Source organism: Numida meleagris, chromosome 2 (genome assembly GCF_002078875.1).
Source record: "Numida meleagris isolate 19003 breed g44 Domestic line chromosome 2, NumMel1.0, whole genome shotgun sequence".
NCBI lineage: Eukaryota > Metazoa > Chordata > Aves > Galliformes > Numididae > Numida > Numida meleagris.
This window is the reverse complement of record NC_034410.1, coordinates 73,609,482-73,623,174: the sequence shown is the minus strand read 5'-3', so window position 1 is coordinate 73,623,174 and position 13,693 is coordinate 73,609,482. Positions and strand designations below refer to the sequence as shown.

General features: G+C 47.4%; 1 protein-coding gene across 1 annotated transcript in view; it reads right to left on the bottom strand.

The window, feature by feature from the left end:
• Nucleotides 1–6,371, bottom strand: part of MYO10 (myosin X) — a 154,537-nt gene extending 148,166 nt beyond the window's left edge. The window contains exon 1 of the mRNA XM_021386465.1: nucleotides 6,105–6,371. Within this exon, the coding sequence (XP_021242140.1) occupies nucleotides 6,105–6,182 (78 nt within the window). The 5' untranslated portion in view covers nucleotides 6,183–6,371. The remainder of the gene's footprint in view (nucleotides 1–6,104) is intronic.

The window sequence follows — 13,693 nt, the reverse complement described above, 5'->3', positions numbered from 1 at the left end:
CCTGATTAAGTGACACCACATAAGTACATACAGAAATGCATATCTACATATAGGCACACAGAGTTGAGGACCCACCAATTTTCCATGAGTATGTTCAAAAATAGAATCATGAGAGACTAATATAGTCACACCAAGCTGAAAGCCAAGATTCAGCTAAAAATCATCCCAGTGGTACAACCAAACCAGATTACAATATGATGAAAGGCCTCAAATTTTTCCTTCTATCCTTTGCAGTACACTGGGACAATGACAGCACTGGGAGGCTGTAGGATTTCTGAGGTTAGTCACGGCAGCAGTTAAACCACACTGAATCTACATGAACTCCATTAGAGCAACACAGAACAAACACAGGTAGCAAACTATAGCTCTTCAACCATGCACTGAAGGAAGCTCTTCCTCAGGAAATCAGAAGAAGAGCATGCCCGTCTTCCAGATGATAAAATAATCTTGGAATTTACCAGCAGGACAACCCCATGGCATCACACCAGCAATCCTAAGGATTTCACTCAGAGAGGCAAACTCTGCCTGGATTTCTCGCTCTTAGAGCCAGGAGTAGATGACCCAACACATGTCAGATCTTCACCAGAGCCCTGGCCCCTTCCTGGCCTCCTCTGGCTGCCTGGAGACTGCAGGACACCAGGAAATCTCTATCAGCCCTTCTTGGGAGCAGGCTGGCTGGCACAGCAGTGGGCACGTGATGGAGTTGGTACCTCATGACCAAGGACAGCTCTTGAAGAGGTACACTGCCTGCCTGCTTCCACACAGCAAAGTGGAAACCTGAAAATTGCATGCAGGTGCAAAGCATTTGCAGCTGTAGTGTTTTTCCCTGTTTAAAAACAACAACAAAAATCCTGTCTAAATGAAAATATACTTTAAAAGGAAAATCTGAGCAAAATAGTTCACACATGAATTACTATCAAGAATATACAATTCTGGAAAAATTACATAAATGTAGCCATTTCCATTAGGTATCACCAGAAGGTAAATAATTATACACAGAAGCAGGCATAATTTTTGTAGTGGTGAGGTTTTCACAGCCCTCCTGTAGCTGAAATCAGACTGAACATACAAAAAAAAAAAAAACCAAAAAAACCCTTGAGCTATTTCTGCACAACATAAAGCCTCTATTGCTAATTCCAACAGTTATGCTTTACAGCTTTAAGAGAACTCTTGTGTCATTTTACAATGTTCATGGTGCCAGCGGGGCTGCTAGGCTCCAGCCCAGTTATGACTATGCTTCAATTGTACAAATACATCTTATGAAAGGCACATGTGAAATACATGTAGTAGGCAGTGGAGATGACGGGTTACCAATAAGCTGATCATGATTTCCTGACTTAGAGAAACAAATCCACAAAAAAAATTGCTTTTTGTTCTGACCCAAGGAGCCCTGAGCCCTCTTGAAATGTTCTCTGCTCAAAACATAATGCTCTCCAATTAACATAAAATAATTGTTGGCAAAACAATCATCAGCTTTAAACTTTAAAAAACAACAGCAAGTAAATTAAAGAAGTACTCACGCCTCAGAAACTTCTGAAAAAATGGCCAATATAACAGCCAAAAGAAGCACAACTCCTTGGCAGGGCTGTGGCACTCAAGCCCTTCAGAAACCTAAGCTCCATGTCACTGCGTAAAGGATGGAGACTCTTCCCCATTGGACTGAAAGGCAAAGTTCTCCTCAGGCTGCGTATCTAAAATGAGAGCTTTCAGCCCTGGCAGGTATCACCTCTGACAGCCCCCTGAAGTTAAGCTCAAAGCCTCAGAAGGTATTTCTATCACATATCCCTCCCAGTGGGGGAAGTTTAATGCTTGGTCCTTCAGGACACACACTGGGATCCCCCCTCCCCGCCAAAAAAAGGGCATTTCTCAGGCACTTTCAGCTGCACACCTTAAGGAAACCAGCCTGAAAAGGCTTGAGTCCAAAGGAGACTATGAAGATGATCAGAGCACTGAAGCACCTCTCCCACAAAGAAAGACTGAGGGAGTTGGGTTGTTCAGCTTGGAGAAGACTCCAGGGAGGCCTCATTGTGGCCTTCCAGTACTTGGAGGGAGCTTATAAACAGAAGGGGGAATGACTTTTTACACAGTCTGATTGTGATAGGACATTGATAGGACAAGGGGGAACAGTTTTAAACTGAAAGAGGAGAGATTTAGGTTAGATGTTAGGAAGAATTTCTTTACTCAGAGGGCAGTGAGGCGCTGGCACAGGCTGCCCAGAGAAGCTGTGGTGCCCCATCCCTGGAGGCGCCCAAGGCCAGGTTGGATGGGGTCCTGGGCAGCCTGAGCTGGTGGGGGGCTGCCCTGCCCAGGGCAGGGGTTGGAGCTGGGTGGGCTTTGAGGTCCCTTCCAACCCAAACCATCCTGTGATTCTAGGATTCTGTGAACTCAAAGTTCCAGCAATATTACTAGAAATAAAAACATAAGCCTGTGCACAACGTGAGAGAAACATCAGTAGGATCTCCATGATGATGACGATTTTAAAACCTTGTCCTTCTAAAACCCAGAGACAAGGCAGACAAAAGGCAGGAGACAGAACTTTTCTCCCCCCATTCTCTTTCAGCTTTGATAAATAACAGGAAAAATCCTGTCTTCTAAGCTCAGCAGCAATGACATGAACCAATTCCTGCAGTCTGCACACTGGTGCTGGCAGCCCCAAGGAGTCAACCTCCCATAACTAGGCCAGTGACGACAGCTCAGTGGGACATGCTGTATATGCAGGGCAAAGCGATTCCCCCATGAAAAGAGCACCTGCTCAACTTCTCCATCCACTTCCCTGGCGTGGGAACTTCAGCTGCCAAAAAGGCAATCTGAACTTCCCTCTCCCATTTCTTCTGTATGAAATTTCCTTGTGTTGCTTCTCTCGTGATGCATTTCCTCCTTCCCTCATGCCACACATCCCCTTCTAGCAGGGATACACTTTCCAACAAAGAAAGAAGCCCGAATTCAACTTTAAGACAGCAGCCTAGCTGTTCGTCAAACATATGGGACCTGTTTGTTCAGGCTGTTTTGAGCAACCCATCCAAACAGCTCTATTGCACACATCCACATTTTCGATATTTTCATTCATTATAGATCTCATTTTAACACTTTAGGCATGAAAATGAGACTCTGAATATACTGAAAAAGTTCAGATTCCAACACTGATCTTCTTTCAAACACCAAACATTAGCACAGATCAATGACTAGCCCAAGATATTTTTAAGTAATCTCCCAAAACACTTCTCTTCTGAATTTAAAATGCAACTTTTATTATTAATTTCGCTGGAAGATAGTGATTTTATATCTTCCAGCAATAAAAGCATTTTGGAAGGTACATTCCAGGGCTGACTTTCTGAGCCATAGTCTTTACTGAGAGCAATCTGTCACCCGGTAAGAATAAAAGCCAGAGATAGGAAATAGTAACAGGTAGAAATGGGACAGAAACATTCATAACCAAAAGCTGCCATGCCACGGATGCCTGGTGTCAGCTGAGCAGCACGAGCTGGGAGGTGCCCTACCGCTCACTTACTGCAGCAAGTACCGACAGGAACCCTTTCTCTGCAATGCAAACTTTTATATGCTCAAGCAAGGTCTTATGCAATCTCCTAACTTTGTTACAGAGAGCATCATAACATACTAAAAGTAGGTACAATCAGCACCTAGCTATGGAAAAATACAGAGGGAAAAAAAAAAAGACACGCAGGTTTTTCCCTGGAACACCTTCTAGATGCTTGTGTGCAGTAGCCACACTCGACTCTCCAACACACTGAGCGGGGCTCCCTGGTAACACCAAGCAACACTCCCTGCTAAGTGTTGGGTTAATTCTCTTTAAGCCGGCCTGTGTCTTTCTCACTTGGCAGCTTCTCTCCAAAAAGGCAAATGTATCAGTAGACATATGTCACTGTCGAGCAAGAGCAGATCAGTCCCGAGACCTGCTCCTCTCACCCAGTTTCCTCTTTCTTGCGAGCACCAGAACCTATTTTAATGAGGACAATAATTCTCTCAGATAAGTCAGTAAATATTTTCATAAAGAGCAGCTGCAGGATGTCAGCCTCGCACAAAGTCAACCAGCAGCCAGTGGCTCGGCCCAGCGCCTCCAGCACCAGTTGTTCTGTGGTAGCTGGGTCAGGCCCAGAGCATTTCTGCCACTGTGCGTTATATTCTCCATACGTAATTTCCATATGCGAGGGAAGGAAAATGTTTATACTCCCGGGTGGGGCTCTGGATGCAGATTAAAGTCAAGGTGCTATATTTACTGATCTTTTAAAGTAATATCAACACCTTGAAAGGGAGCAAAAGTTCTTAAGAAAGATCAAAGTTTGCATGCGGCAGCCACAGATTAACATAAATATATGCCGAAATACCAACACAGCCCAGCAAAATTTACTTGCTTTTTGCTTCAGGCAAGTAATTTTGGCTAATAGGGGAGTCAAAGCCATTAGCTCCCTTCTTCATCTTTATGTAGGGCATGCTACCATACCTTGTGTCAGAGCAAATGACTCGCCAGATTAATTCTGCAGGGCTCAGCTAATGCCGGCACACTGCTCACAGCTTGCAAGCTTTGAAAGGTGAGGGCTGCATCCTCCACGGGTTAAAAAGCCATTATTGCTTAACTCAGGCTTCTTGAAAGTTAATCCTGCATTTCTTACCTCTTATTGCACCTGACAGAACTTTTGTTGTCTGACAAACGAAGAGCTAACAAGCAGCAAGGTGTACAGGCTGCTTTTATGTGACTAATTGCCATTCTGGTGAACAGATCGCTTCTCTTTAGTTTTATTTTTCTTGTGGGACTATAGCAGTACAGACAGCACAAGGCAGCTGCTCCACGAGGGCAAAGGACAGTTCTCCAGCTTAATCGCTGTCCCAGTGAGCAGATGACTAGCCTGCATTTAAAATTTTGATAGCAGGATTGCTTTGGTGAGGGGTGTCATTAAAACAATCGCACACCATCCACTGGCAGTCCCAGGTCGGCTGCAGGCTGTGCCAGTGATCCGCAAGCACTGCACGCACGTGGACGCAGCCGCACTTGTACCCAGTCCCTTTCACTCGCAAGGCAGGCTGCTGCAGTTAGTTAAGCACTCCTGCATAAGACTCAGCCAGCTCAGACAGGGCAGAGCCAAGCTTCCGTTTGCAGTGTTTGCTATGAGCAAGCAGCAGTGTGCTTTTGATTCAGTTTCCTCACCTGGCATAACAAAGTTGTCAAGGTCATGGAATCACACAATCATAGAACGGTTTGGGTTGGAAGGGACCTCAAAGCCCACCCAGCTCCAACCCCTGCCCTGGGCAGGGCTGCCGCTCACCAGCTCAGGCTGCCCAGGGCCCCATCCAACCTGGCCTTGAGCGCCTCCAGGGATGGGGCACCACAGCTTCTCTGGGCAGCCTGTGCCAGCGCCTCACTGCCCTCTGAGTAAAGAAATTCTTCCTAACATCTAACCTAAATCACCCTTCTTTTAGGTTAAAACCATTAAAGATGCACGAGGTAATCGCAAAGTTCCAGCTACATCCAAGACCGAACTGCCACTCCTTTGTGTTTTGTATCGGAAGATTTTACTTAATAACGTGCACTCAACAAACAGCCCTCAAGCCCAGGCAGCCTGACACCAGCTCTCTCCTGCAGCTCCGTCACCTGAGGGCTCCCACACCCCCCGCAGAGCAGAAGCAGCGCTCTGCCCACCTCCCGTTGGGCACCGAGGCAGGTCACGGCGATCCCCCGGTGCCGAACGGGGCCGGGCCGGGCCGGGAGGCGGCGCTGGGTCTCCCGGGCGCTCCCACCGCTCCTCCGCCGCCTCCGCTCCGGCGTGGCTCAGGCAGCCCGCCACCGGATTATATTCTCCAAAAGCATTTCATTTTCGGTCAGAGCCCACTAAAAGTTGCTGCTCAAGCTCCCCCACCCCTGGGGCCACCGCTGCCCGCAGCCTGCAGCTGCGCCCGCCTGGTCCCCGCGTTCCCACGCAGCGCCGCGCAGCCCCCCACCCCCCGCGCTGCCCCCCGGCCCCGGGGCTCACAAAGCGGGGCTGCGTGGCCTCCCAGCGCCGAGCACCGGGAGCGGAGCGCCGCGGCCGGAGGCGATCCCCAGGACCTCCCGTCCCGCCGAGCGAGAGGCGCACAGTCCGCCCCGCACTCACCTCCGCCAAGAAGTTGTCCATGGTGCCTCCCGGCCCGCCTGCGGAGCGCAGCGCCGGGACCCCACCGCCGCGCACCATGTGCCGGGCCCGGCCCGGCGCCACCGAGCCTCCCTCCGTTGCCTCAGCCGCCGCGCCGCTCCATCGCGCCCGAGCCCGGCGGTAGCCCGCAGCCTTTGTCCGCCCGCCCCTCCGCGCCCGGAGGAGGAGAAGGAGGAGGAGGAAGCGGCAGCTCCTACCGCACGCTCCAGCCTCGCGCCCGGGGCCGCCTCGTCCCGAACCGACGGGGCAGGGACAGGGGCAGAGGCGGGGCCGGGGCCGAGCCCCGCCCGCAGCGCGGGCAGCGACCCCCGAAGCGCAGCCCCAGGCCGGCGTGGGGTGAGGGATCGGTCCGTCCGATCGCTCGGTCTGCAACGCAAAGCGGCTCCGTCAGGCAGGAGTTCCTGACAAAGTTAGAGCTCCTTGAAAGAATATGTACCTGCAGGCTTTCGTTGTATGCAGCAAGCTCTTGTTTAAGTTTGTTGCGATTTTGTGCTCGGGCTCTGAGGCGGGTGTGCCCTGTACTGAACGCATCCCGCAGCAGCCCTGGTGTGCCCCGACAGAGATAGGGCGGCTCAAACAGCCTTCGGGCCACCACCTGGGAGCACACTGAGCTCCCCTTGGGGACAGCTTTTTCACGTCTCTGCAAGGCAGATGGGAGATGTTCATTTATGAAAACATTTTTATTTACAGGAAGGACCACGTGGAAAAAAAAAAAAAAGCTCCAGCCACAAAGAAAGTAAAGGCAGTATTACTGTCTTTTGTTCTCAGGAAGGTTCCAACACTGCTTTGGGAGCTCCAGCATGGGAGTGCTAATACAGATGCCCTAGATGCCAGAAGTAAGCGTGAGTGTGCAGCTCAGCTTGTCAAGGTGTCACAGCTGCTGCTACAAGCTCTGCTACAAAAGCGAGCTTAAGGGAAAAACATTCTCTTGGTTTCTGTGTTGGCCATGAAGTGGCCCAAGGGACACCCTGCAGCCTCCCTTGGGTCTCTCCACCCAGGTGTGCAGTGTACACTTCCCTGTATCGCTCCACAGCTCAAGTTTTGCAGAGAATTCCACCTGAATTCGCCAACTCACTGTGAAGTTAGCCTAAATTACTCCATTAATACTTTGAAAATCCCTATGTGGAAGCACTGCAGCTCTCATCCAAACCACCGTGCTTCCAAGGGAATAGGTTTTTTCCACAACCACTGTGCTAGAACGCTTCCCCACTCAGACAAGCGCTAATCTGGGGAGGGCTGAGTCAGATCTGGGGTATTTATGAAGTTAGTTTGACTTCTCATCAAGTACTTTGACACCATGCTACTGGAATGCACTGCAATATCTAGCTACTGCGTATGGAGGTCTACAAAGCACAACGCCACTGAAATTCAAGAGAATTTTGAATCTACCATCCAATAAGAGCAGCCTGTGCTTTTTTAAAAATAAATATTGCAGTACATTACAAGAAACGATTACCAACAGAATAGGACCAGATTTTTGCTGCCTAAAAATATATCACAGAAAGAATGGGTATTCTCTTGTGGCGTGAATGCATTACAAAAGGCTGCAAAATGCTTAAGATTTTTCTTAGAACAACTGCAAAGAGCTGTCAGCAGGAGGGGAGTCGGAAGAGGGATTTGGGGAGCAGAGCGGAAGGGGAAGAGCAGTTCACGCTGTTGCTCCACCAAGCTGCTTCCTCTCCCATTCTTTGAATCAGTCCTGCTCAGGGTTCGTAAGCTCCAGCATCTGTATTTCATAGGAAGGGGGGTTTTGAAGCACTTTCCCTAGCTCTGAAAATGACCCCAAACTGGTTTTCTACTCTTTTTATGCAATTGTTTTGGAATTTGGAAAACCCCACAGATACGCTGAACACAGCTCCATACATCTATGAACATCTGGGGACTTGGCCGTGCTGCACAGCTCCAATTTTTGTTTAATCGGTGGAAATTCCTTCACTGATTGTGTGCCTAAGGTAAATTACTTCCTTTTGAAGCTGCTCACATGCATGCAGGCTCAGTTTTCAGTCGGGAAGGGACGGAGGCTTAGCTCCACCTCCTTCCTGGCCCCAAAGGTCTCCGCTTGGTGTGGTGCTGGGTGGCTGCTCAGCAGGCCCTGCCCCCAGCAGCCCCGTGGCTCCATGCATTACAGCTTGGGCATGTGCTGGGCCGCTTCATGCTCAGCCAGCCCACCCACCTGTTTTAGTAACTCCTGAGATCTGCTGCCCTTCTTGGATCGGCTTGCATCTTCACCCAGCTTTTGTGGGTGTTTTCCCTCTCCCAATAGTTGCTTAAGTCCTCACATATGACCAAACTGTCTCACAAAAGACAGACATCTCTTCCTCCCATAGCTCTTGTGCTATCTTAGCAGCTACATTTTTCATAAGACTGGACTTTTAGAACGGATTTCAACCACTCTCATCTCTATCAACTAGCAGAAATCTCCCATAGCAGGTACCTCTGTTCTGCTCTGGAGGCAAAAACAAAGCATTGACTGACTGCAGCTCAGTTGCCTGCAAATCAGAGGGTTCACCTGAGCCACACTTCTTCACTGGGAATTTCCACAGTGCAAATTTGTAGGATCTTTTGAAAAGGTTTACTACACCTGCATTTATTACAAAGTTCATAGACACGACTGCATCCCAGCAAACCATTAACTCATTCACTACTTCAAGTACATTCGGTTGAGTTTTAGACATCCATTTCTCAAAGGAACATTTCCCCCTATTCTCATCTATGCTAGCTGTCATGGCTCCTCAGGGGCAACAGCACCCTGCGGCTGGGAGTGTGGGGTGTCCCCAGGTGGGACAGGCAGGGAGGCAGGGCCTGTTCAGTGGCTTGCCAGGAGCAGGGCACCAGGAGCATCAGGGCAGCCAGTAACTCTCTGTATTTGAAACCAGCTGGGTCGTTGTGTTGCAAGCCCCGTGTATTACCACAGCTTACAGCCCATGATGATGGTTTCTTTGCATTTGGCAAATCCTGTCCCTGATTCAAAGAAAATACTCATTCAGCTGCCCCAACCTTAACACAAAATCCATGTGTGCCATCTTTATACAAAAAAGATTTATAAACTTCCATTTTCTAATAAAAGGCTGCTGCATTTTCTTTGTATGTATGTGATGGTTTGTTCTTGCCTGGCTTACCTTAGTTTTGCAGTTGCCATTTTTCCACAGTGGTATCACTGAACAAATTGAATTTTAGCTTTTTGCATGCCTGGCAGGCTTATTGCACAAAAGCTTTCCCTCTTAATTACCCTTTGGAGAAGCTTGCCTTTCCCTATGGGCTACACTGGCACTTGGTTGTCTACCTTACCCCACAGCACTGCCCCCCCCTCTGTGGAACACACAGACTGCTTTCAGCTGAAGAATTAAATGGTGATAGAGTCTGTTAATTCAATCTTGTTAATTAAAAGGAGCATAAATTAAGGTTTTCTTCTCACCGGAGAGAGGCACTGCATTTCTTTGCTCCCAGTTCAAGGTCTCATTTTATTCAATCCTATCTCCAAAATGTTCTCTCAGATTTTTTCCCTTTGGGGTCTTTGTTTATGGAATACTCAGAGTGGCTTTGCATATGGTCTGTATTTCTGATACAAATCCCTTATTCTTTAAACTTAATCCAAATAAAAGAGGCCTTTTAACTATTATTTACTATTTCACAAGGGCTGCTATTGCCCTTGTGAGCTTCTGTCAGATTTCAGCTAACTAACTTCTGGTATACAAGATGTTTGGCATTGACATTATCCAAAAAAATCTCAAAGTTCAAAGGCAAGGCACTATTAGAGAAGCCAATACTTCTGTAGTGGGTGACAAAGTACATCCAAGTTGCTAGTACAGAGCATGATTTGCTACCCCATAGCTCTTGAAAGGTGCAGTGAAGTAAAAGACTGCTCCAACAAAACTGTCCTTCACCAGCATGTGAAGGTTTCAAAGCCAGTCCAAGGTCCTATTCCTGGTTTTCAAAATAACTAAGAGCTTCTCTTCAAGTGAATACCAAAAAAGTGGGCTGGGCAGCCTTCCTCTTTTTCTAAATTCTGTTTGTCGTAGGCCAGCTCTACCTTCACGTGCTGTTCTGGGAGCTAAAGGTCTGACTGACATTTGTGAGCTCCATCACACCCATTATTAAGAAGTGTAAAAAGGATGATTCTGGCAACTACCAACCTGACAGTCACCCCTGTGCAGGGAACGATTGTGGAGCAGATCTTCCTGGAAGCTATGCTAAGGCACATGAAACACAAGGAAGTGATATGGCCAGCATGGAAATTGGAAAGATATGGATTTGATAGGTGGACTGTTAAATGGACAAAGGACTGGCGGCAGGATCGAATCCAGAGAGTGGTGGTAAATGACTCAATGTCTGGATGGAGATCAGTGACGAGTGGTGTCCCCCAGAGGTCAGTACTGGGGCTGATACTCTTTAGTATCTTCCTCAGTGACGTGGAAAGTGGGGTCAAGGGCACCCTCAGCAAGTTTGTGGATGACACCAAGATGTGGCATGCGGTCGATATGCCTGAGGGACAAGATGCCATCCACAAGTATCTAGACAGGCTTGAGCAGTGGATCCAGGTGAACCTCATGAGGTTTGACAAATCCGAGCGCAAGGTCTTGCAGTCGGGTTCATGCAACCTCACTACCAATACAAGCTAGGGGATGGAAGGATTGAGCACAGCTCTGCTGAGAAAGACCTGGGGGTACTGGTGGATGGCAAGCTGGACATGAGCCAGCAATGTGCCCTCGCAGCCCAGAAAGCCAACCGTATCCTGGGCTGCATCAAAAGACGCATGGCCAGCAGGTCAAGGGAGGTGACCCTGCCCCTCTACTCTGCGCTGGTGAGGCATCACCTGGAGAACTGCATCCAGATGTGGAGTCCTCAGTACAGGAGAGACATAGATCTGCTGGAGCATGTCCAGAGAAGGGCCACGAAAATGATCCAAGGAATGGAACACCTCTCCTATGAGGAGGACAGACTGAGAGAGCTAGGGCTCTTCAGCCTGGAGAAGAGAAGGCTGCGAGGTGACCTGAGAGCAGCCTTTCAGTATCTAAAGGCTACAGGAAAGAAGGAGACAGACTCGTTAGCAGGGTTTTTTTTTTTGTGATAGGACACAGGGAAATGATTTCAAACTTAAAAAGCAGAGATTTAGGTTGGATATAAGGAAAAAGTATTTTACAATGAGGCTGATGAGGCACTGGAACAGGTTGCCCAGAGAGGTGGTGAATGCCCCATCCCTGAAGACACTCAAGGCAAGGCTGGACTAGGCACTGAGTGATCTGATCTATCTGTGGATGTCCCTGTTCCTTGCAGGGGAGTTGGTCTAGATGACCTTTAAAGGTCCCTTCCAATTCTAAGGGTACTCTGATGCTATGACTGTATGAAATTTAAGCATTAGGTCCTGTTACGTGGCCATCTTGCCAGGATGAATCTAGCCCTTAAGTGTGACAAGGAAAGGATCAAATTAATTATTCATGCTCACATAAGAACCTTAGTTACAATTCTCTAGGAGTAAGAAATAAATAAGAAGTGAAAAGCTGGCAGATTTTTGTAACAGCTTCGCTTATAGCTACTGTGACAGTGAGTCATTTAAACATTTCCTTTTTATGTAAACAAGCTTCCAACAGGAATGAGCTAAAAAAGCTGGGAGACATTTTCCTGGCTTCAGCCTCCCTCCTTCTTCAGGACCTTCCATCAGCTTCTTCCATCACTTTGACCTTTTAACACCCTAATTCCCCTGGCTGCAGTTTCAGCACAAGTATTTGGGGGAAGTCCTGGATCAGAAAAAAAAAAAAAAAAACAATTCTAGAAATGTCCCACAACAATTACAGACACCATGGATGCAGTACTGCCTGTGCATCTGGGCTGATCGTATATCCAAAATCACAAGCTCATTACTTGTTTTCCTGGAGCTGGATTTCCGTATAACAATGCATTTTAACCCTGTCAGTTTGGGGCCTGGCAAAAGGCATTAAATGCATGTTGCCCTGCCAATGATTTTATCTCTCTTCTGTTGGTTTGTTTGTTTAGTGTTGTGCTTCCACAACTGTGATACTTGGATTGTTTTATACAGTTTTTCACCATCTCTACTTGAGAGATTCTGAGTTTTCTTTTCCACGTAGTAAAGTGGTTTATGTTGCAAGATCTTGAAGTACAATTTCACAGAATCTTTTTTTTTCCAATGACAGAGCCACTTCTTGATTTAACAGCTGGTAACAGGCAGAGCAAGATGGACAGTTATCTAGATCCCCATATTCCTGAATTCTACACTTCTCCTAGACATCGCCTCCCTCTGGGCCCTTCTGGCAGCATTACCATTCATGGTGGCTGGCTATTCCCCAAATTCTGCTTCTGTCCCTCTTTGCTGTTCTAGCCTCATGGACCTTTCATTTCATTTAAGATCACTGCTGTATTTCTTCCTCACCAACATCTCTTAGTTCAGCTCTTCTTCTCTTACAATCTTTCTTGCAACCTACTCATTTGGACTCTGTTTATGGGCTTGATATACAGTTTTTACAGAAGATATCAATGTGTATTGTACGTGTGCATTGGTTTATCCCATAAAGACATACTGAAAGAAAAATAGAGGAGCAAAAGACAAAAGCTGTTGGAAAGGTTAGAATCAGCTAAGGGATAAAGACACTGAGAAAACAGTGGAAACAGAGGAAAATGGTAAAAAGAAATCTAAGTTTTTCTCATCTTCTTATGAATCTGCTTACAAGTATATTTTCCTTGCCTACTCCTAGGAAACTTGTTTAAAGCCATGTATTTAAAGGCAGCTTGTGATTCAGACCCCTCAGTCACAGCTTATGCAGCTGTTCATTTACCAAGTAGTTAGACCTGTGTGAAACATTGCTGCCTCTCTCTGTAGGTTACCTCCATCAGAGCAGAGCCCAGTGATGGGAAATATGAGGGCACCTTTTGCTGCTTCAGGGCTGAGTAAGTCAGGTTACTTCAAAACACTTCCTCTAGCAATTTAATGTAGGCCATCCATATTTCTCCTGAGACAAACAAGGAACACCCACACTTTTCTTGTTACTGGCAGTGCAATAGAAGGAAAAATGTTTGGTAAAAAAGCAGCAAACTGCAGCAAATGCCAATCACAATGTACACTACTGCAGCTGTTCAATCAGCAAATACAGATCTGAGGTTTCCTTTGCATTTGCGGTGTCAGGTTGGTTTAAACAATGTCCATGCTTTATCTCCACTTTTTATTACTCCCTCTGCCAAGTGCAAAGAGTAAGCCTACCTTAGTGCTGCAGCTTGGCATCAGGTCCCTCCCACTTCTCCGGCTTTGGTTCACAGTGGGGATTAGTCCCAGAACATGCATGCCAGGTTCCCTTTGAAATTAAGCTAAAAGATATGCTCCAGAAAGACTCTTTTAGCAACAAAAAGGTAGTCAGGACACAGGGCCAGATTAGAGCCGGTCTGAAACGCAGCCTCCTGGAATGCACTTAGCGTAGACAATGGGTGCTCAGCATGATATTTCACCCTGTGGATACGCTCCTATTCCTCTGCACTATTTGCTTGTATAGCTTGGCCATTGTGCCACCATGGGTCAGTGCAGCAAGTGGGATAGGGGAACTGAT